The sequence below is a fragment of the Oenanthe melanoleuca genome, chromosome 2 (assembly GCF_029582105.1).
Source record: "Oenanthe melanoleuca isolate GR-GAL-2019-014 chromosome 2, OMel1.0, whole genome shotgun sequence".
NCBI lineage: Eukaryota > Metazoa > Chordata > Aves > Passeriformes > Muscicapidae > Oenanthe > Oenanthe melanoleuca.
Window position 1 is genome coordinate 132,177,207 of NC_079335.1, and position 21,312 is coordinate 132,198,518.

General features: G+C 39.3%; 1 protein-coding gene across 1 annotated transcript in view; it reads left to right on the forward strand.

The window, feature by feature from the left end:
* Positions 1 to 21,312, forward strand: part of GPR158 (G protein-coupled receptor 158) — a 180,792-nt gene that overhangs the window by 150,614 nt on the left and 8,866 nt on the right. The window contains exons 7-8 of the mRNA XM_056483286.1: positions 6,627 to 6,865; positions 17,490 to 17,628. Coding sequence (XP_056339261.1) covers positions 6,627 to 6,865; positions 17,490 to 17,628 — 378 coding nt within the window. The remainder of the gene's footprint in view (positions 1 to 6,626; positions 6,866 to 17,489; positions 17,629 to 21,312) is intronic.

Below are 21,312 nucleotides of genomic sequence, written 5' to 3' on the forward strand. Positions count from 1 at the left end.
CAATAGCAGACTTGGAAAGAAATGGCTTTGTGCCTCTCCCAAGGACCTGTGATTTTCAGAACTTTAGGCATCAGATTCTGTGATCACGAGCTCTGTGTGATATAACCTTAAGCCCAAGTAGTTGACAAAGAGGAGACATTAAAGTGCTCAAGGCCAGGTTGGATGGGGCTTTCAGCAACCTTGTATAGTGGAAGCTGTCCCTGCCCATGTCACCAGGGTGGAATGAGATAATCTGTAAGGTCCCTTCCAAACCTAACCATCCTGTGATATGTCACTGCTAGTTGTTTGGGGACAGATTGATGGGCTTTTTGTTTAATGGTTTACAGGGTACTCTGTAGCAGCTCTGCCTTGTCAGTTTGACAGCAGTGTCAGACATTTCACTGGCACTCTGTAGTTCTGCTAATCTCAGCAGGATTCGTGGGAGTATTAGTGCAGTAAGTGGTTTATTATAAGAGATAATTAGCACAAAGCAGATGAGGATTTAATAAATAAGGAGACTTGGTCTGCATCACTGAAACCTAGATACGTGACTTGTTGAGCCTTCTTACCTCTCAGCTCCCCAGTGCTTAGTACCTCCATCAGCACACATTCAGCATGGCCAAATCCTGTTGAGGAGTGGCCATTTCTGATGAGACCTACCTTATGGTGATATAAACAAAAGCACTTCAAAAAGCAGGCAACCCAGGCAGAAGCTTCAGTGTCTCCTGCAATGGGAGCTGGGAGGCAGCTGGAACAGATGCAGGCAGCAGGGCTGTGAGCTGGGGAGCAAGGAGGCACTGGGGAAAAGCATGGCTCAGCTGGTCTGTCAAAAGACTCCAGCTGCAGTTCTTGGAACTGGCTGCAGGCAGAGAAAGCTTTTTGTTCTATAATCCACCAGGAAATTGAGCTTTTCTCAGGTGGGAATTTACACTTGCAGGTGAAAGGAGAAAACAAAACCTATGCATAGCATGAAATAAAGTCAGAATCCTTGGCTTCATTTAAAGAAATAATGCTCACTCCAGACTTACCTACAGATTGGCAGACAAAAGCTACTTCAAATGAATAAATTTTCATCAAAGCAAGTAGCAGTTTTAGACCTTTTCCATGTTATTAGATATGCAAGAAAATGTTAATCCAGTGCTACTTACATGGGAGTGAGTGAGTGGATCTGGTTGCAGTGGGAAATCTATTGTTGTCCTGTTGCCTCCCAATACCCAGAGCCTTTCCTTGAACTGCAACTGATTTCTCTCCCACCTTCCTCAGTCTGCTCAAACTCCTGGAAATTATGTCAGAAATTGTCCCCTGTTTATCCAGGAAGGGAATTTTCATTCAAGCACTGTAGGATTACCTTTATATGTGTAGCATTAAAACTAATCTAGGAAACTACTGTGTGAAGTAGGTTAGCATTAAGTCATGACACATGTCACTTTGCTTACTAGAGTTTGATTTTACCAGGCACTGAGGTAAAATACATCTTCACAGCTTGTTATTCTAGCTATACATTGTAAATTTGTACTGCATTAATTTCCCACATCAGCAAATCACTATAAGACTCTAGGAAAGATGTTAAGGAAACTGTACTTTCAAAATCAAAATTTTGAACGTAAATGTAATTTGTTGCAGAAACATTTTCTGCAACAGAAAGGTTGCAGAACATGTTTCAGAAACAGCACTGCTTCTCTCATTACTTAATACACAAAATTATCTGATTGGGGATTTTTACTGTACCATTAAGATATCCTCACGTATTAATATTGCTGTTTATCAAACACAGACCTCCAGGTAAGGATTTGAAGCCAGGTACATTTCCAGTACAGAGGAAACAATCCTGCAGCACAATCTCCCTCCCTGTATTTCCAGTACTATTGGTACCTATAGTTTACCTTGCAACTATGGAGCAAGTTTATGGTACAGTTAGTGGCCTCTGTGCAGACCAGCCTTCACAGAATCACAGAGTGGGGCAGGTTGGAAGGGACCACAGTGTTCAACTGGCTCAGCCTCCCTGCTCCAGCAGGGTTATCCTAGGGCACATTGCACAGGATTGCATCCAGATGATTCTTGGATATCTTCAGTGGGGGAGACTCCACAGCCTCTCTCAGCAACCTGTTCTGGTGTGTGATCACCTGCACCGTGAAGAATTTCTTCCTCAGGTATTCAGGTGGAACCTCCTGTGCATCAGTTTCTGCTCATTGCCTCTTGTCCTATTGCTTGACAGCACTTAAGTGTTGATATTTTTTATTCAGTCATCTTTCCTGATGTGGAAATTATACCTGCACACACCTCTGTGTGTGTGTGTGTGTGTGTGTGTGTGTGAAGTGTGAAGCAGGCACTCTTCTGTATTGAAATGGTGCCATACATGTCCCTCTGGTACCTTTTCACTTTTAGTAGAACCACACCAGTTACTAACCCAAAGTAACTAGTGGCATATTCACTGTTAGTCCAGAAAAGTAGATAAGACATAATCCCTGCACTGTAGGAGGGCAATATACTTCCGAAGGGCTTGACCTGTTATCTTTCTGATGTAGCTTTTGTATCATAATGAAAATCACCAGTCTGGAACAGAGCAGTTTGACAGAATGACTCAGTAGAGTCACAAAATGACAGATGCTGGAAATAAAAAATAAACAAATTGTGCCAGGTCATTGCTGTCAAAGCAGGATCCTTCACCTGTTGTTCCTGCTGTTTATGCAGTCACTGGTAGTTTGGGGGCAATCTTTTCATTGATATGACATGAAAATTTAATATGGTTTTATTTATTTTCTAAGGTTACACATTGAATCTTAGGATATAACTACAGCAGCAGCAGCCACATGCTTCACTTGATTTTCCAAGCTGGTGATCCCAGCCTGTCCTGTGAGCCAGCGGGCTCTGTCCCTCTGCCTCAGATCCACTTGCAGCATCACTTCCCTTCCCACTGCTGGGCTTCCCTTGGCTCTCAGTGTTTGCAACCAAGCCCTCCCCTTCTCCATTTATACAGAGCTAGGCAACCCAAAGAAAATCCTCAGACCATGTAGCTTAATTCTCCCCAGACTTGATGGTGCAGCCAGCAGAGTTGGGAGTTATGTGCCGTGGTCTCCAGGCAGTTCATTCAGCCTAAACTGCACCTTCTGTTTACTCTGTAAAAGGAATGGCTGTTGCATATCAGCTTTAACCCTGGCTGTAGCTGTCTGTGAGTCAAAGCTTTGCTCGAAGGCAGCTGTGTCTTCCAGAAAAGCAGGTAGAACACATTGCAGTGTTCTGTCTGATCTGCCTATAAACAGTGCTGATGACATGTCACTGGAAATGATTGTTCAATTATCCAATAACACGGCAGAAAAGTGGATTGCAAGTGCTGGTTTTAGATGGGAGTATATCTAGAAGATGCTGAGGAACATGGTTAAGTTTCCTCTTCTGCTTTAGATCAAAGACCATATGTCTGAAACAGACCCCCGAGCCTCTACCAGGGCACTGACTGGCTCTGCCAGTAATTTTATCTGCAGAATAGGACAGGGGAAGGAGTCTGTCCAGTTTTCCTTACTTGGTACTCATAATTAAACATTAATTTGCCCAGGAACTTGAATCTGGGGCTACATCTATATTCATAAATTAAGTAGCATCTGAGAACATTCCTGGGCACTGGGACTCCATCCTCTATCCTGCCAAATTGTAATGCTAAGGGTAATAGTATGGATGCTGGCTGTTCTCTGCCAGTTGGCTTCAGTGCCAAGGATGACCCAGGACATATTTGGTTTCCTAGCAGCAATGCAGCCCACCAGCCCCACTTCTTGCCTCCCTGTAAGAATTCTCTTTTGTTTGTTCAATACCTAGTTTGACCCAATATAGAGATATTGTGCAGTGTGGAAAAGGCAGGTTTGAACATTGTCTACCCAGGAATCAGGGCAGGGATTTGAATCAAGAATTCCCCTGTTTTCTGACAGAGGGTACCAGTAATCAAACACCATGTGTTTGCTGAGGCAGTCTGGTCTCACACTACAGTGATTCAACTTTTTTACAGTGAACTTTGATAGTATGAGTCAGATGTACAGGAAAGATAATGACCCTCCAGTCTGGTGAGATGTGCCATTGGGAGAGGAACTCCTGGGCAGTTGTCTCTGCTTTGATACATGTTCAATAATACATAGAAGGTGAGAGCAGACAGAGCATGTAAGTCAATGCTGGGGTGGTGAGCAGTGAGGCTTTGGATTCACACTGTGGCAGGAGGATGAGGGAATTGCAACTTGGTAGCTTGTGTTCTGCTTGACTGCTTTTATACCAGAACCTCTGAAAAGGAGATTTACAACATTACATTACCCAACTTTTTTACAGCTTTTCAGAAAAAAGAATGTTTGAAAAAAGAAGTGTAAAAGTTGGCTTACATGAAAGCCTACGAGTCCAAGGTAGAAAGGATTGTGTTGGGGGATGCTTATTTTTGTGAAGAAGAAGGGGAAAAAAGAAATGTGATTTGATCCAAATTGGAGGGGATTTGACAGTTGTATTTCAAAATATTATTTGTTTCACTGTGCTTTAGCTAAATATAACAGCAGCCCACACCTCTCCCTTAGAAAGCTGTCTCCCAGGCAGCAGTTAATGAACTAGTAATGAAAAAAAATCTAATGGATTCTGCCTTATTATGCCCAAAATAGGCTCACATGTTGGCTTTCAGCAGAATCATCAAGAATATACTTTGGAGTCAAAACACAAAAAATTTCTAATAGTTCTCAGCTGGTTTGTGTGATTTCTGTAATAATTAAACATTCATAAAAAAGTATGATGAGATTTTTCTCAAATGACAAACTATAACTTTGAAATTTTCCAGTTCATTACAAAAAAAATGCATTTTTCTTCCCTTCAGAGGAGCTAACCACTGACCAGAATTCAAAACAGGGAGAAGGGAAGCCTTTACTTCCTGATTTTAGAAAAAATTAGGAATTTAGTGTTTAGAAAACAAGGGTTCAGCAGTGCTGCCCTGGAACAGTAGTGCTGTGGCTGAGCAATGCAGGGGGAAGTGGCCTGCCTTGCCTCTGTGGAGTTTTCTGCCTCTCTGGGATGAAGTCTTTGGGAGTCTGCTTCCAACATGAGGCACTTAGCATCTGTAAAGGGAGAGCAGAACATCTATCAAACATGGAAAGATCAAAAACTGTGACTCCCTGTGGAGGGACTGTTGGGAGGGAAACAGCTGAATAATGTTGAACATATTCAGACCTCTGGCTTCACCTAATGCACACTGTGAAGTCTGTGTTTGTAGTCAAATGCTGATTCATTGTTATGGATGTGGAAAACCTTTTGTGCTTCTGCCTTTAAAGACTCTGCTCTATTAGTTTTTTGAGAGGCAACACTGGTTGCTTCTGCCTTCTCTCAGGCAAATATAAGCATAAATTTTAATCTGAAGTGTGATTTTATATTGCTAAAAAGAATGGCCTGGTTGTAAATGTCTTGGGAGGCGGATTGATGCTTGGTACACTGAAATTGCTTAAGCACTGACAAAAAATCAACTTTAGGAAAAAAAATAATCATGATCCCAAAACCTCAGTGATAGTTTTCTCATCGTGGATATCAAGAATGGATATTGTCATGCTCAGGAGTCAGGAACCGCTGTGGTTTTGAGGACAAAATCACTGAAACAGTTGAACTTTTCACTTTGAAAAGTGAAAAAGACTCCTCACCTCAGTTTAAAGCAGACTTTAAACTTCAGCTCATCTGCTTCTAATGGTCTGGGTACATAAAAACTTCCACAACAGCCTTTCCTCAGGGCTCATCCTTGTTAGCTTAGCAGGGCCAAGGCAGGAGCACTGCAATGCTCCCAGAAGATGCTTCTGGCAGATCCCATGGTGCAGGAGAGATATTTTGTGCTACATGAAGAATAAACTACTCCCTCTTCCCAAGGGGATTTCCTCAATTTTTGCTTGTTCTCATGCTCCTGATCTTTTTCTGCATTAGCAGGTGGGGATGGGTAGAAAATGCAGGTGCTATTTCCTTGAACAGTTCTTGGTGGGAGTAGATTTATCCTAATAATAAGTGCAATTATTTTTGAAGTTTTACATGTTCAGTAGCTGTTAAATGGTGTAAGTGCTTGATGTGTGGTGTGGCTTTTCTTACAATGGTTCTGTCCTAGCTCAAAAAACATGTTGTTGCCTCTACACAAATCAAACCCCATTTAATTAGCAAAGTGCCTTCCACAGTTATTTCTATGATGATAGGTTATTGTCTCAGCAGCATCAGTGGGAAAAATATCTCAGATGTGTTAGTTTGTTCTTTGGAAATTGTAGGATTGGGGATGAGCAGACAGCATAAAAACAGAATAAAATCTCACATACATGGTTTCTGGTTTATGGAAATGACCTTTCATCTTTCAAAGACAGAAGTTTTCCACTGGGAGATGGAATGTACAAAACAACTTGACAAGACAGCCTGTAAAGACATGTCTCTAACATAAGCATAGCTAATATTTTCTATTATTGCTATATAACACTCTCTGGGCAGCAATCAGTTCCATTTAAATATGATTAATATGAAAGTAATAATGTTCCAAACTTCATTCTTGTACACACTGTCAGAGGAAAGACTGTTGATTTGTTTTTTAAATAATGTGGTACCCAAATAAAATGAAAGTCTAATTCCTGTGACACTACTACTTCTCCTTTTAATTCTGCACTGTCTGAATTTTTCAGGGTTTTGAAGGTATTCCTGTCCCGAACAGCTCAGCGTATCCCATACATGACAGGTGGGAGAGTGATGAGGATGCTGTCTGTTATTCTTCTGGTAGTCTTTTGGTTTCTCATTGGCTGGACTTCTGCAATAACCCAAAATTTGGAGAGAAACATTCCACTCATTGGTCAAGGGCAAACATCTGACCATCTGATCTTCAATATGTGCCTCATAGACCGCTGGGATTACATGATGGCTGTTGGTATGTTCATTTTCTAGCTTATCTTTAATTTTTAAAACAAAGCTTGGTTGCCTTTTAATTTTTCTTCTTTTAGAATATCTTAAAGTTTTGTCAGATTGCCTAATATATGAGAACTGTGACAGTAAAATATCAGCATATATGTTTTTTAAATGGGCTGAGAAGTAAAACAAAATATGCTGACACTTCTATGACTTTCAAAGGTTTGTAACTTGGATTGTAGTAATAAAGTGGTGGGTGGTCAAGACATTTCATCTTCTAAGGCAGAAGGAAGAAGTAGCTCTTCTACTGTTGAAGCTCTTCAATGGTTCTTCTACTATTGCAGTGAGAAATTGTGACTAGTTTAATGAAGGCTTTTTGATTTTGCACCACAGAACTGAGCAGAATTCTTGTGTGAGGAGGGAAAGAACTTCCAATGCCACTCATTCATAACCTTACAGAAATTGGTATCAAAGTACAGGGAACAGGAAATGAACATCAAATGCACCAACTTGATGTATTTGTTAGATGTGCTCTTAGTGCATGGAATAGGCAGGTGCTAAAAACGACACTGCAGAAGTCATATAAAGCAGAGCAGGTAATGTGCTTTCTCCCACACACTGCTTTTACCTAAAGCCAGTGTTTCTTGTATAGCCCAGGCTAGCCACCTGCTGTCTCAAATACTTCAGTGTTTTGAAATCTGAAATAAATTCCTGCTTTTCTGCCCTTTCTCTGCTTCTCCCATGGACATGCCACTGACAGAGCTTTGTTACTGAGGATTAGGGAGAGGTAATGGTGGCTTCTCCATGTGAGAGTGCAAATGAGATGGACAGAAGTGTTTTCTCAGAGACTGGAGTACAGAAAGTCAGTATATGACAAAACAGTGCTGCCAGCTTCACTGAGGAGCTTCCATGGCTCCAGGGTGCCCCTGTGCTCTGCTTTTGTCTCCTTTCTGTAAGATCTCAGAGGCAGTCAGGCACTGGGGTACCCCATCTGTCAATATGCTCACTGGTAAACCATGCAGAAAGGAGTAGAAAGGAGCATCTCAATTTGGGTCATTTTGGAGGGTGTACTTTGCAGTAATGGAATAGTAGTATTGCCAGAGATGTTGTAAAATTTAAAAAAATAATTAAATGTGAAACACTTATGTCATCTGCACTAATCCATTTTGGATCAAAATTTTGGTGCATTTGACAGTGTCGTTTTATTAGTATTTTGATAGTGGTGGTTTTTGCATAATGACAACAAATGTTTTTAGTCTCTGTGTTTTATAATTCTGATGGTGTAGTGATTAACAGTTCAGATCTTAATGCCCAATTATGATCAATTGTGTCTTTTGGCAAGAAAATACATAAGTTGCTGTCTGCCTAGTTTTGAAAAAAAAAGGAAAGATAGTTTTTTTAAGGTGTGTTTACATTTAGAAGAGTTTTTAATGTTTTTTGAAATACACTTGGGGTAGTAGAACCAAAGTGAGCTCTCGAGCCTGGCTAATTGGGCAGAATTTCTTTTGTTCGGTCATTTTGTCTTCTTACTCAAGCTACCTCATAAAAAGAATTATGCAACTCTTCAATAAACTATGCAGTCATATTAGTGGTACCAGGAGATGTGCACCTATAAGACTGTAGCAGCATATGTGGTCTATATACATATTTATTTATACGTGTGTATTTGTGCATGCATGTGACTTCAAGATTTTTATTGCCAATAGCAGCCTGAAAAGCTTGCAGTCAATAGGAACTGGTCCCAAACTTAGATACTTAATCTCAGAAATGTGTCAGAAGGAATGTCCTTAACACAGAATTTTTTTTGTTCCTATGGCAGCACCCTTGCAAAATATAATATGCAAAAAAATTAATTGATAGATTCTGCTATTTGGTTTCAAATCCTAAAATTAAAATGGTGGATGGTATTGTATTAAAGACTTGCTATTTCATTTAAGTTAGCCAGGCACAGTATTTTATATAAATCTAGTGAGTGTTTTGCAATACATTCTGTCACTTGTAGCCCTTGCTGGAATTCTTCCCTGTTTCACTCGGCTGTCAACACTTCACTGAAATGCAGACAGGGAATTTTCAAGGTCACAGATTGGTGAAGTGAGAATTAACAAGGCTCTGCTAGAAAGTCATAATGAGATGAATCCTTTATGCTACCAGAGATTATTGGAATCGGGATTTATGGAGCATTTTCCATACTAATGACGCTACTTAGACTCTATCTCTGGAGACTTTTATTGCAGTGAATGTTTTATATTTACATTTCCATTAAGTTTAAGAGGATGGTCTCTGTGAGAGACATGGGGACTTACACACAAGGGTTATCACTATTTCTGGCATTGCCTCTGTACTCTGTGATATGCTGATGAGAAAAATTAGTGTTCAGTAAATCTTATTTTATCTACATAATGTAATGTAAGTTACTGTGTATTTTTCTTTGGGTTTGTAAGTTAGTGTGTATTTTCCTTAGGGTTGAATGTGTGTGGGTAGCTTATTTGTTACTTGCCTTATTCTTTTATTTCCTTTGTATTAGTTTCTCCATCCCTTTCAAGGTCAGGGCATCTGTCTCATTGAAAAGCCACGGCATGGTTGACAGTCTGAGATTGCAGAGAAAGACCTGAGGCCTTTCTCAGAAGAAGAAAATACTCACCACAAAGCCTTTTTCCTATGGTCTGAATATATTTTATACCTCTACCTGTCACCATCAGATTTTGACTTAGAAAACAACTCCAAGTGATAAACTTCTGGTACCTAAGGGCTTGTAGTGTTGCAAATCAAACTATTGTTCTTTATCCTGAGGGGAAGACATCCTGTAAGTGTAATGGGTGTTGGCACAGGATTTAAGAGCTTCCCAGAAACTAGAAAAAGAGACAATATAATAAGTTTAATGAACAAAGCCCCAGGGAGGAGACAAAGGCAGGCAGAGAGATAAACATGCATGCACAAGCACAAAAGCAGAGGTGGATGTTGACAGGTGAATGTTCCTGACTTCAACAGGGCCAGTTCTACTCCGAACAGATAGGAAAGTTTGTAAAAATCCACCATGCATTCTGTGTGTGTTTTTCAGTTTTTATTTAGACCAAAAGTGAATGACAGGTATTAACTAAGCACAGGGAGGTGTTTTTCCCCTGCAGCTGTTTGATTTGTGGCTGGCAGGAGCAGTGCTGCTCCATTATGCTGAGCTGCTGCCATGACCCACACATCCTTAGGTCATGCTTTGGGTCTTGGGCATCAGGAGAGTTTCAAATATGACACTTCCTCATAATTATTTGATGCTGTCAGCCAGGAAGAGGAACAAAGTGAGTATTTTTGGACTGTTCCCTGAAGAACTCCCTCCCACTGTTCATTTGTTGATATTTAACATATACAATCTTTGCATCTAGAGAGGGCATGAGCTGCCAGGACAGGCTTGGACAAATTGGACATTAGGACTGCCTGTATAGTTTTGAGCTAGGGCATTGTATTATGTCCTTATGAGGCCCTTCTATTAAATTTTCTACAGGCCCTCTGCTGCATTCAGTGAATGAGTGATTATTATTTCTTTTTGTTATCCCCATTTGATGTGGCCCTATGCCATATTTGGGATGTGATGTTCAGAGCACGTAATGAATAAAGAACTGTGTGTTTTCAAATGGGCGTTTTTAAACATGTTCCTCTTAGCATCAATGTACAAAGATCAAAGCCAAAATTACCCATTTTTAGTGTCTGTCTTGAGACATCAAGGGACTGATTTTTCAGAGTACTGTTTATAGCCTCCTCTATGGAAAGCACAACCAGGAGATGCTTAGAATTCAGCACTGGTATGGATCTGGCTTCATTTCTCACATTAGATACTAAAAAAATGTATCATGTAAAAATAGTGATCACTTGTGAAAAGCTTATTCTAAGTGATAAGGCCAGGGATGTATAAAATGTTTGCAGCAATAATAGGAAAAGAAGTGTTTTACAAAGTACCTTCAGCTCTGTCTCTTTTCTTTGGTTTGTCACCCTGTATACCTCAGTCCTTCCACAGCCCCCATCACCAGCACTGTGTGCAGTTTTATGTCACTCAGCTCTAGGATAAGGTAAATCTGGAAGAGTATGAGGGACAGCACCAAAGATGGGGAGTGCTGCTGGACCCCCCCCAGGCTCAGGAGTTTGAGTTGCATTGCCACACTTTTTCTTGTTACCTGTTACATGATAAGTGAAATCCCATATCCTTTATTTAGGCATGATTTCTACAAAATATTTTTGCTCAGGAAACCATGTTTGTGTTGCCTGGGCTGCATGTTTATGTATTGGTGAATGCCATATTTAGTTGCTTCTGCAAGTCCCCTGTGGTTTGGGAGAGGCTGGAAGGTGCTCTGACTTCCTCTTGTCTTTGCACCACTCTTTTTGGAGTCCACTACTAGTACTGCTCCAAATCTTTCCAGCACTTCATATACTTTGGATGCCATTGGCATTTGCTTGCATCTTCTTGAAGATGTGCGAGAAGAGGCCTCACACTCAGCCAGTTTTCAGCTAACCCTGTTCTCCCTCTTTCATCCACACACAAGTGAAGAGGATGATGGGGCACATGGAGACAAGAAGAGTGTCCAGCTGACTTTAATAATGACAGTGAGCTATGGAAATCATACGGCAGGACAGCACATCTGTCTAGAGGAATTAAGAAAATGCAGGAGTATAAGGGCTAAAAGAAGTGCATAAATGAGAGGAGCTCCTAGAGACCTGAGACTGGTGTGTGTTTAGTGCAGTGAGACTCCTAGGTCTGTTGCTCACACTCAAGTCAGTGGATATGTTCCACTGCCCGCAAAAGCCATCTCTAGGGCATCCTGAAGCCATGGGACCCACAGAGCATGGTCTGCATGTCCCTTTTATCACTTTGAATAGACCTGCCAAGGCAGTCTTGTGGCAGTGGGGAGGACAGTGTATGCTGTGCCTCCCAGCAGCCCAAAGACCCCACTCTTCTTTCTCAGCCTTCATAGCCACAGGCCATGGAAGTTCTGGAAGGAAAAAAGTCTGAATCTGGCACCATCAATTCTTTCTCCACAAATAGCTGTCTTTATTGCTGTGCATAGCTAATTAAAATGATGCTGAGAGATGGTGGGAGAGACAGATAAACCTCTGGTAATTTATAATTTGCTAGGAATAACTCAACACTAAAGACTTGTAATCACAGTTCATTGAAATATATGAAAATCCTTTCAGCTGAAGAAAAAAGCTTCTCCTATGACATGGTGCAACTCTCCAGGTGGGAGATTGGACACAGCGATGCAGAAAGAGATTGCGTTGGCTGGAAACTCAGGAGCAATTGAGGACACAATTTTTTCCAGTTTTAAAAGGGTGCATGCTCAGCTCCAGCTGGCACCCTGAGTGAATGAACGGATGGAAGAGCTGCACTTCCAGATCCATAGCTCACTTCATTTCAGTAAATGGGATTTAAAATGTAGTGAAGGGTGGTAGAGAAATAGATGAGTTGCCATAGCTGTGTTATGAATGTAAGTAAAGTGGTAATCAGTAATTAGAGTTTAAAACCTGGAGAAAAAATGGTATAATTGTTGGAACAGTACTATTTTACCAACAGTGTAGAGTTCAGAATACTAACATAGGCAAGTCACACCTTTAATGTCACCATCCCTGGGGAGCCATGGCCTGGTTTTGCCTGTGGTGGTGCTTTTTAAACAAGTAAGTGCAGTCCGACAATAAAGCTTCATACAGAGCCATGAAAATGGGCTTTAATCTTTTAGGGCTGTCTTCTTTCTGCAAGTAGCTTCTGGACAGCAGAGTGCAAGCAAGCACAGGAATGGATGTCCTGGCTCCAGGGAGCCCACAGCCATCTTCACCAAGGGGCTGGCATGAAGAGAGAATGAAGAGAAAGGCATTTTTGCCAGGGTAGGAGGACTGAAAAGCAACCAGGACAGTCTGAAATAATTCACTTTCCTCTCCTGACCATGGCAGGAAGGAAACCCACAGTTTAGGACTTAAGCTCTTCACAAACATGGGTAAATTTATTTACACTGCTGTCCTGCAATGGCAGGGTGGCATTATCCCCATTTTACACAGGCAGAGCTGAGGCACAGTGAGATTAGGGTTATATGGTCCATTTAATGTGGTTGTCCATGTTGCAATGCCTTTGGCTCAGTTACAGAACTTAGTCAAATATATTTGCAGCATTTGCAGTATGGTCTCACTGGCTACAAATACAGCCCTACATGCTTATTTTTGCTGCAAATCACAGGAAAAAATGCTTATTTGGCACCCAAATAGCAAGAAAAATGCTCCCACTTCTGCAAAAAATTATCACTTCTGCAAAGTTTGGATTGAATGGGGTCCTCAAATGGGGTTTTTTCATATTCATAGGAGCCTTAGAAGTTAGTTGTACATGTGTGCTAGACCACTTTCCCCCCTTGCAGTCTTTCCTGTCATTCACTAGAGATCCAAACGTCATTTGCAACAAATTGCAGAGCTTTCTTCATTAGGCAGCCTTGATTAGCTAAAGTACAGACATCTGCATAGCAGGAGTGAAAGCAGCGATGGGGATTTCCTTCTGCTCAGAGCAGCACAGACCACTGCATTTTTAGCAAATCCTAGAAAATATATTAACCCAGATCTTTTGAGAAAGTTTGATTAAGTTGGTAATAACAACACTGAGTTCATCCTTTTCTGCAAAGCAGATACATACCACAAACTGTGGATATATATCATTGTCCTCCATTATCAGAAGATGCAGAATATGAGCAGTGGCCTAAAAAGATCTCAGGTGAGTAGGCATGGCACACTCTTTGTTGTAACAGGCCGGTGACATCAGGGGAGTCTGGCCAGTGTATTGGATGATCAAGCTAAGTACTCCAAATTGCTTCATTTTCTAAAAATATAATCAGCATCATGAAGACAAGGAAGAATCCTGGTTTTTAAACACCAGCGAATATACTAAGCAGGTTGATCAGATAATGCAAGGACCAGATAAAAGGTTCCGTGGATAAGAAGTAGGTAGTGACTAAGAGAGATATTTAAAGACTAAGTCATTTGTGCACATGACATATTGAGGTCACTTTTCATTTTCATCTCCTTCCTTTCATTCATATCTGCATACATTTATGCCTTTAAAGTAACTGTTCCTTTTCTTAATCTCTTATCTATCAGAGATTTTCTTCCAAATCTGAATGCCTGTTTTGGACAATTATAGAATAACTACTGCAAGGGTTTTTCAGAGCTCTTTTATGTTTTATTGTTTCGATTCTGCGTTTTCTGTCCAGAGAACAGTTGGCAGCTCTCTCTCCTAGGAATTTCCATAATTTTTTCAGAAGGGGAAAGGAACGTTTTTCTGGTTTTGTGCTTAATATGTGAAATGGGATAATTTATAGGCCTTGTGCCAAATCATAGGAATAAGATCATGTGTTTTGAGCTTTACAGGTATGCAGTATGCTAAGATATTCCCTTAGTGGTCAGAAAGTCATTTTTCTACACCAGACTTTTAGTGGAAAATTATTCAGCAAGCCAAATAGAAATTTCATATCACATTTCACAGATTTTGACCAATAAATATACTTGGTGCAAAGCAATCATTGGTGTCCCATAAACAACCTAATCAGAGATGAATTGTACATTAGAACCTTGCTGCATGGCCAGATGTTCTCAATTATCTATCTATCTATCTGTCTGTCTGTCTGTCTGTCTGTGTATTGTTAGTTATATCTTTGTTATTCATTGGAGTAATAAATACATTAATATGTTACCTTACCTTATATTGAGAAAGTAAAAAGGCTATGTAGGAAAACAACACAGCAAAAATTTATAACACCTTCAGGTTTTTGTTGCAAATTGCACTAACGATCTGTAGCTAATTATAGGAGCTTGACCTTCCCCCCAAACACAACTTTTACATGATACATTTAAGCTGTTTAATTAGTGGTTTAGATAATAAATTGGTTTTCTATCAGTCTGTTTTGTTTTGTCATTGCTGATGAAATTATTGTAATGTTGGTCTTAGCAAGTAAAGAGCTCTGTTATTTTACCTTATGTTTTAAGAGCTCTTCCGTATTTGTGTTCCATACCAGATGTCACAGTAATTATTATCTGCAGACAGGAATGCCAACTCTGCTCTAAATGTAAAGCTTTTCTAAAAGCATTATGCCATGAATGGTACAAACTACTGTTATGCTGAAGTATATTAACGCTTTTAAATTGCCTCTTGTCTTAATAACTCCTTGTAACTATGATTGTGAAACTGAAAACTGAAATTTTCAGAATTAAGCAGATCTGGAGATCAGATGCTACCTACCTTCCTAGTTAGCTCAGCTAGTTAGAATATTTGGGTTGTAAGGGTTTGTTGTTTTTTTAATTGAAGTATGTTTTTTTCATTTTCATTTGCTCTGTATGCAAAAATAAAAAAATAAAAAAATAAAAAAAAAAAAGAAGAACCAAACCAAAACAAAACAAAACAAAACAAACCAAAAAAAACCACCAAAGCCCACTAATTCAAAAGTACAGAAATTTTATTTTTTCTTCTAAAAGTAAGGAGAGGAGCCCTGCTGAACAGTAATAGTATGAAGGAGTTCCACAGAAGACAGGACAGTAAGATATACTGATCTGGCTTTAGCAGCCTAATTCTAACAATTTTCTGCTTTTCAATTTCTTCTAAATCATTATGGAGCAATTAAAGCAATAAATTACAGTCATTTGAAGAGCAATACATTTCAGTGGCATGATGTGCCATATGTGATACAACTACTGAAAGAAAAAGACCCAAACTGGTAAGATTTGTAAAAAACCTTTATTCTTATTTCGTTGAAGCCAAATTTGTATTCCACTTGGTCAGGAAAGACTTCAGGATCAAGATGCCTTGGTAAGTCATTCTGTGCAGGAGTTTTTAAGAAACCAGAATTATAGACTTCATTCATATCATAGCTAATTATCTAGAAATTAAATGGAAGTAGCAGCCAGTTTGCCCAACTGTGTGAGAAATTTGGGAAAAACATATCTGCATGTGTGCTTTTGTTGAGCTCAAAACCAGGCTGAGACACACAGTCTCAGCAGATTAATATCAAGATGTTTTTATTTTGGCACTCACTTAGGCCTCAAATCATACTATTACTTAGTCAAAAGATCAAAAAGTTTATTATTGTTAGGATTTGGTGTGGAAGAACAGAAAAACAGCAGTATGGATGGATTATGCCCCTTCAGATGTTCAGGTTTATGTAACTGGTAAGGCTGAGTCTATGAAGGATGTGTTCTAGTAAAGGTTATGATCTTGGAGATAGGACATGTATTTTTCATTAAGAAATGTGCAAAGTATTGTTCAGAGTTCAAACTGAACTCTTGTCATAGCGCAGAAAGTTCTATGTAATTGAATTAATTTTATCCAGAGTTGTTTCTTATTGATTTTAGCTGGAATTCATAGCAAAATTAGAAGTTTCAAAATGGTATAACAATATATTATAGGTAAGTTACAGCAGTCATGGACTACTAAAAGTGGAGGAACTGGAGGACCTGTTCTAAGGAGATATCAAGTGCTGATGTTATATTTTAGTGTGTTGTTAATGGTGGGGGTCACAACCTTTTGTGTCGATAGTGAAACCATTATTTGCTGATCACTTCCACAGGGTCATGTCACTGATCTTCTGGTTTAGTTACAGTATAGAAAAAATATTGGCAAAAATAAGTCTGAAACAGAATTAATTTTCTTTTATATTGCATTTGATTGTAGTTTTAATTGATAAAATTCAACAAGACATAAGCAGTGTATGTCTTGTTTCCGAAGCTCATCTGGAGCAGTGCTGGCTTTGCAGGGGTCTAAAATGGAACTGCACTTTGCTGGGTGAGACTCAAACACTTCCAGCCATTGTCAACCCAGACTGCAAGGCAAGAGGGACTGACACCAGCTCTAGTCATAGCCACATGACAGAGCTGCAGGGGTTTTTTCTGGGAGTTTTTTCAAGGTGGTTAGGAAATCACTTCATTCATATCAAGATCAAAATTATGTCACATCAGGCTGTCCACTGGGAGCTGAAGTCAGCATACTGCTGGGTGCAGATGAGCTATCTCTAACTGAATCATTTAGGCTGATCCAGACACCCTACTTTTCCTCTTTTCTTCCTTTACTCATTTTTCTCTTAACAGAAATAATCACTTGTTTTAAGTGCATTAGATCTCAGAAGTGACTCGTCATACTGTGGGTACCAGCAGAATTAACTATCATGAACAGAGGAATTTTTTAACACAAAATATTTTGTTTTATCTAAGTTATAAACCTTTGAAATGAAAGTGTTGTCTTAAAAAGCATACAGTCTGGTAGTAGCACTCTGTCTGTCTCTGTAACAAGAACCAGAGCTAAAATTAAAAATACTTGTTATTTGAAGTGATGTCAGACTTCTGTAATACCGACTATGAAAGCAAGCAATGTATTTTTAGACACTGTCTATAAGTTTGTCAATTAAAAAACTGAAATACCATGAATGCAAAGGTTCCTGATCTGGAAAAATATGTGTATAATTAAAACCAAATGTATCATGTACAGTGACAATATCCAAAAGAGTTTGAATGCCTATGGGAGTACTTATATACATGTGTATTGTCTTTGCATAGATACTCACACATACAGAAGATACTGTAGTGCTTCAAATTTCCTTCCATCTATAAAACTAATTGCAAATTATTTCTTTCTGTTCTTCTCACAGCTGAATTTTTATTCCTCTTGTGGGGTGTTTATCTCTGCTATGCAGTGCGGACAGTCCCATCAGCATTTCATGAGCCACGTTATATGGCTGTTGCAGTTCACAATGAGCTCATTATCTCTGCTATATTCCATACAATTAGGCAAGTGATCTGTAGATCTAGTAATTAACCATTTATCTTTCAGGTTTCATATGGTGCCACTTAGAATGGGTGAATGGGATAGGATCCATAATGGAAGGTCTTATAAATATTTGTTTCCACAAATTAAGTGCTTACTAAACTTAAAACTGTTCCCATGGGATTCAAGAATATGAAATTTTGTAATTAGGTGTTTTTCAGTGTAGTTAGGTGATATTTTCTTGGATCACAATTCATTATATGATAAATTAGGTGTAGCTAAACAACTGTCTTCAGTCATCTACATACCCCTCACTGTTTTGTATCCCTAGAAAAAATGCAGGTAAGAATGTTGTTTTGTATGAATTTTGCTGGTGTGGAACAGATTGGTGAGCTGCAGCTATATGTTAAGATTATTGTACTGGTTTGGGCATGAAGCAGTGTTTTATATGCTGACATAAAAAAAATGTTATGCATATGATGCTGTATCAGTAATATAAAGCCCATGTTTCTTCTAAAATCTATAATGAGCTTTACATTTCATTCTTGTAAATTATTTGGGTAAGTAACAAATAAATAAGGGTCTGTGCTAGAGCTACATGAAAATTTACTAAATCTGGCTTTCCTACAGAGTACTCTGTAAAAATGAATTGATTCTAGAAAATGTAAAAGAGCAAGTTAACGTGAGTTTCATCTTGTCTTGTAAATCTCTTAAGACTTTTTTCTGACATTCTCACACCTTCTTTTGCCTTCTAACAGACATTATCTACTAAGATTTTTTTTCTTTTCTTTTTCCTACATTGCTTCACTGACAGTCTTCAAATACTCTTCTCTGTTCCTTGGTCTGTCTTGGCACTAACATTGCTCCTTGTCTTCTTGATTTTTGCTTTCGTGATTTTTTTCTGAGTAAACAACAGCAAAGCAAATCCTTCATCTCTGTTCCTTCCTGCTGCTCTTTTCTCTTATCATTGTTTTACAGTTCACTGCATTTTTCAGGCATGCCATTTTTTTTCCTTCCCTTTTTCGTAATCCTGTATCTCAACACTCACATGCACTCAAAATCTATACTCCCAAACACAAACATTTGTAAAGTTATTGTTAAAAATCTTTATTTGATGGAAGCATTTTTTTTTAATTCTGATAGATGTAAAATTCACTTACAATGCTTTTGAGTTTATTATAACCAATATGATTGTTTCTCAGTTTTTTCGCCATTAATTTATATTCCTAAACTGTGTGTTGAGCTGTGTTAGAAGATACAGTTCAGAGCTATTTTTTGGGCTGCAAGTTTCTTTTAACAATAGAACAGGAGGCAAGTAACCTTGGATGAGAGGGGGAAAGGGGAAAACATGGCATTTTAAGACATGCCTTATGAAGGAGACAGAAAGGGATTAAGTCTTTCTGTTTGTCTTATTGACAATCCTGTGCCTGCAGGTCCGCTGATCCTATTCTTCCTTTTTTTTTTTTTTTTTTTTTTTTTTTTTTTGTGTACATTTCCTATTGATTCTTTCCCATCTGTCTGATACATGCTGGTTTGTTGAAGAAATATTGCATAGTTTTTATAGATAAGATTTAAAACATATGTACACAATCCCTCCTGAGATTACGTCCATTTCTGCATGCACAATTCTTAATTCATTTCCTTACCCTTTTTTTTTTTTTTTTTTCTTCCATCTTCCATGCCAAGTTCTGGATACAACTGAAAGGGCAGAAATGTAAAACTTAGATTTATGTGACATACTTGAATTGTCATGAAGTTGAAAGTACTGGAGCCTTGAAGGACACTTACAAGGCAGCCATCCAGTTTGAAAACTCCCAAAGCTCATAGAAGATTGATGTGAGCACTAAATAAAACCTTGAACTGTTTGCATTTTGTTTTCCTTTGAAAGTATTCCCATTTTAGAAACAGAGGATTCTGGATTATCTTCAGATCAGCACAATATTAAATTCCTGCATTTCTCTTTCTCTTAGTTTACTGAGAAACCCAAAACGTTTATGGAAAAAATCTCATTAAAATAGAAATCCTATCTTTGCTAGGGCTAATGGCTGCTACAAATGGGATTTTGCATTGAGGCATGGTATGGCATGGATACCTTAATCAGTCAAGGTCTCGAGCATAAAACAAGCAAAGCAGCCTTCACAGAATCTGAGGATTGGATCTGTTAAGGGTTAACCAAATCCAGCGGCCATCAGGACGTGGATGCTTTCTCCCCTCTGATGGATCTGGCTGCTGGTTCCATTGCAGGTTGAGCAAATCCACATTGGGGCAGTCACACAGCACCTGGCTGGCCACAGGGACCAGTGCAGGTCCAACACGCACAGCCTGCTCCTGCTCCTCCTCTGACACTTTGGGTCTTCCCAGGGGTGGTCACCTATGTTCTGCCTGAGTTTGTTGATCAATTGCACACATGCACCTTGGAGAGAGTGGTATCACTCATAAGAAGGATTTAATGGGAAGATGGGAGATAGGTCAGGTGCAGAGCTCAGTGACAACTTGCTTACATGTCACTGGCCATTTTATGCCACTCTTTCCATGCTTGTTTCCCCCCCACCCCACCTTATCCCCTATCTGTCCCAGTCCTTGCCTTCTCCCAAAATAAACAACCCACCCTCATTATTCTTTTTCCTGTTGGTCAGTTTTGCTGCATCTGTAGTCAAATCTGGCATTCGTGATGCCATTTGCTAGGTAATAACAATCTTACCTGCTGTTGCTGATATAGTTACATCAGTGCCACTGACCTTGCAAGTTCTGCTCCCTCAAAGGTCCATCAAATTACCAATGAAGTTTGGCCATCTTTCAAATGACTCCCTATTAACCACCTGTGAAAGCTTGCCATCCCTTACAGCACTGTTCATAACTTTTGTTCACTTTTTGCTCTGTTATTTGTTACATCCATCAGTTTCTCATGTCATCTTCATCAGTTCAATTGTGTTCAGTTTATTAAATCTCAGGCCTGAGCCTCCGCATATTCCTGCACACCCCAAAGCAACATCTCTCTAGAAATTAATGAATTGGAATATTTTGTTGTGTTCTTAAAATATTGCATTTACAAAATTTTAAACAAGTAATTATTACTTGTATTATTACAGCATGTAGGGCAGTGTTTCATGCCAGAACTATTTCTGTTAACAAAGGCTTCTTCAAAATGTGCATCTGTGAACTTGGATAAGTTGCAAATGTCATTTCTATCTGAATGATTTTTGTAAACCTGGAAATGCAAGCCAGCAGTACATCCGTTCATCCGCTGCACTGCTTACTGCTTCTATCTTTGGGAGTTCACTAAAGCAGACAAGCCAAGCATGCTTCAGCTTTAACTGCACTGCTTGTTCTACCACTCCTTTAGAAAGCTCAGCAAGGAACTGTCTTGTTTGAGAAGTTCAGCCACTCATTTCCAAGCATTCACAGGCTCTTGGACTCTGCAGCAGTGAGCTGGGTGCTCCTGCAATAAACACCATTTCTCTGCTCCCTGCTAAAATGCATTTCAGTTCTGTTCTCCCTTGAATGGCTTATCAGCTGTACTCGGTAGCTGTGATCTGTGGACATCCTGTGTTTATAAAGTGCACTGCAATTCATCAGAGTACATGTGCTTAACCTAAAACCATCCCTTCAGCTCCTTAATGTATGTAAGCTGCCATAACTCGGGCCAAAGAAGCTGTGACAATATACACAAAACAAAAAGACAGCTCAGTGAGAAAGATGGAATAAGC